Source organism: Apaloderma vittatum, unplaced genomic scaffold (assembly GCF_000703405.1).
Source record: "Apaloderma vittatum isolate BGI_N311 unplaced genomic scaffold, ASM70340v1 scaffold2890, whole genome shotgun sequence".
Taxonomy (NCBI): Eukaryota; Metazoa; Chordata; class Aves; order Trogoniformes; family Trogonidae; genus Apaloderma; species Apaloderma vittatum.
Window position 1 is genome coordinate 18,296 of NW_009696035.1, and position 3,342 is coordinate 21,637.

At 42.2% G+C, this 3,342-nt stretch overlaps 1 protein-coding gene across 1 annotated transcript in view; it reads left to right on the forward strand.

Annotated features, from left to right (window-relative positions):
* The first annotated feature begins 546 nt into the window (after positions 1-546).
* The window catches only part of MAP4K4 (mitogen-activated protein kinase kinase kinase kinase 4), an 87,357-nt gene continuing 84,561 nt past the window's right edge, over positions 547-3,342 (forward strand). The window contains exon 1 of the mRNA XM_009873193.1: positions 547-605. Within this exon, the coding sequence (XP_009871495.1) occupies positions 591-605 (15 nt within the window). The 5' untranslated portion in view covers positions 547-590. The remainder of the gene's footprint in view (positions 606-3,342) is intronic.

Consider the following 3,342-nt stretch of genomic DNA (forward strand, 5'->3'; position numbering starts at 1 on the left):
AAGAGAGCTCTTGCAGGTCTGATGCGTCACTTGAAGAAATCGCACTTTTTTTTTTTTTTTTGGCCAGTGAAGACCAAACCAAAGAGAATTGTCCTTTTATAACACACAAAGCATGCCTGCATTTACCTAGTAATATGTTGCTTAGGTACCAGCCACTGGTGCATAGAAATAAAATATGCAATATGTTGAGTTTAACTATTCTGGCATGTTAAGAAACTGTAATTACTGACCATGAGCTTTGCTGGAGTAAACAGAAGGGAAGCTGTGAATATAATCTGTCTGTGCTTAATCTTTATAATTATCCTTTTAATGTGGAGAAAAAGAAATGGGTTCTAAGATTTGTTTAAGAACTTTTTAAAAAGAAACTTTTTTTAAATTATTTTTTTTAGCTATCTAGAGTATTTGTTGTTTTTTCATATGAAATATCAGAATGGTGCAGCACAGTTGGGGAAAACCCAGTGGCTGTAGATCTTGCCCGAATGTTTTGCTCTTTGTATGCTGAAGGGATGGGTGAGATGCTGGTGCTGACAGTTCTCTCTCTTCTTCAGGGTCGGCATGTCAAAACTGGTCAGCTGGCAGCCATCAAAGTCATGGACGTTACTGAGGTGAGTAGAAGAATATTCTGCTTTATTAGCAATATAGGTAAAATTTAATAAAGAGAGATGGCATATTGCTTACCTCATATTTATGTTGAAGGGCATGGTTCTTGCATGCGAATATCTATTTGCTTTCTATTTGTAGGACCTGACCACTTGAGCCCATCTGCCCTTGACAAGATTTCTGTGCACTTGTGTGCAGAGGCCTCTGGCCTTCACAGATTGCTTTGGCTGGCTGCAGGATATATGAGCACACGTAGCACTCGCTTTTCAGAGATTTCTCAGAAGAGATTAAAAAAAGTCAGATTATGTGCTTCCCATTGTTTTCTCTTAAGTGTAGCATCTTTTACTCAAAAAGAAGATGAGGAAGGCTGGTTGATGTAGAAACAGTAGTTTCCCTGGTACATTTGTAGCCTGCAAAGGATTTACATTTATTCAAATGAATGGGTCCAATAAAGTTCCAAGAAGCCTCTAAACAGAAACATCTGCAGGAACAATACCAGTTTGCTGGCAGAACTCAGCAGTGCAAAGTAATAATTGTAACTGACCCCGGGGGAATTTACTGTGAAGCTTTAGATTAACCCAACCAAAAAAATAAAAAATATATGCCTATATTTGAACCCTTGCGTTTAATGTTGTTCAAAAAGCAGTTTAAGTCTTCAAAACAGATCAGGAAAAACATGGAGTTTTCCCCTGTCGGTTCCGTTTTATGTAGAGTGACATCTGCAAATTAACACAACAGCTTCAGATTTAAAATTGAAGGAGTTCCTCCTGTGTGATATCTGCAATGCTTGACTGATGCTGCACTTCTGAAGAGAGGTTGTATCTCTTCAAACCAAGTGCCTTATTTTTTTGAGCTCCTCAATCTTATATAGGTATTAGGGGGAAACTTAGGTTAACTGTGCCTTGTATAGAGCAGGGAGTCTTTGGCAAGCTAGTTATATTAAGCATAACTTCTACGAGGGCATTGCTGCAAAATGGTTTATATTTTGGTGTGTGTATAGGCACCAACAAGTAAAAATGGCCTTGGACACAAGTTCCTAGGCTGGAGTCTAGTGGGTAAACAGGCAGGAGAGGGAGGAAAACAAGAAGGCAGGGTTAGGTCAACTGATAGGACTTCAGTCCTGTCTCTGAATCATTTTGTGATCGATGGTCAGTGTGACTGCCGCTCTCTTAACTGAATGCTGCTGTGTCTGCCAAGAGCTAGACATTCTTGCTTTTGTAAGGTGGCCTGATAAAAATCAGTTTTCAGCTGGAGATTTTCAAAGACTGCCTTCATGAGGAAGCAGAGCTCTTTTGCTGCAGTTAACAAGCAGAAAAACTAGAGAAGAATGAAGGTGCGTTGACACACAGTGAATGTTCTTTGCACAGCAAACGTTTCCATTTGTGTAGCGGTTTTACACAGGGCAGCTTGTCGGGCTGTGCACGCTGAAGGCTTCTTCCATAACATTAACATGGGCTGTACTGCACACTCCTACTGTTTTTAATAGCATATGTTAATCACAAACTGTTGTAATGGAGAGGTTGCACAGCAAAAAGAAAACAACTGAAAAATGCTGTCAGTAGTATGACTGAGCTCATGTTGTGGGAGATGGCCTATGTTTTGAAACTTTCTGTAATTTTTGGCTGGTTTTGAGAAGTTAGTTGTATATTGGCGCTGTCTTTCTTTCATCTCACAAGCTCATGCTTTTTAAGGAGATGAAGGGCAGTCAGAGGGAGGAGTTTAGAGATGCTCACCCCATGCAGCTTAAAAGTGTTGTCATTCCTACCAATGGAGCTCGTGTTTTTGCTTCAAAGTAATGTGCCTACGGAGGCTAAAAATGTGGTGTAAATTCTTCCAAGTCGTGCTAAGTCAACTCTACTTTTTAACACTGAGCTTGGATGATGCTGTTGCTAACACCAGACATGGGTGATACCGTTGCATTTACCATTTTCTCAGTGGCAGATGTGGCCGCAGGATGTTTCTGTCCACTCTTGCTCACTAGTTCCTTGCCTGTCTCCCAACATGTGTGCTGGCACAATTGCCCCAGGGCCAGATGGTGACCTGGATCAGTGAACAGGCCCTGGTACCAGGTTAAAAATACCCTCACTCCTGTCTTTCCCCCAGTTATTTATAACCTGGGCTGGTTTGTTGATCTAGTTTAGCACGTGACATTACAAACAGTTGTGCCGTCACTATGAAGGAGGTGGCATAAGACTGGAAAAGAGCTGCTGATGGCTGTAGGGGAGAAGGGGCAGTAGCTTGAATAGACATTGCTGTCCAAGATGGCTGTATCACCAAGCCATGGCTTCAGTTCCTCAAGGGATGATTTTGTGAACACCTCGTTTTGCTGATGGACTGTGCAGCTCCATCCTGGTTCTAGCTCACCACAGCTTATGGGAGGACAGTGAGAGGAGAGAACATGGGGACAGAGGGGACAGTGACTGCCACCCTCAGCACTGCCCTAAAAGAAATGCTGAAGGAACCACAGCCTCAAATTTACCTTTTCTGCCTGCTTCAGGAGTGACTGTGATATAGGGGTTACTGGGGCTCTTTAGCCTTGAAAGGAGATGGCTGAGAGGGGCCCTTATTAACATATACGAATATCTGAGGGGTGGGTGTCAAGGGAAAGGAGACAATCTCTTCTCAGTGGTGCCCAGTAATAGAACAAGGAATAATGGGTTTAAGTTAGACCACAGAAGTTTCACCTCAACATGAGGAGAAATTTCTTTACTGTGAGGGTGACAAAGCACTCGGAAAGGCTGA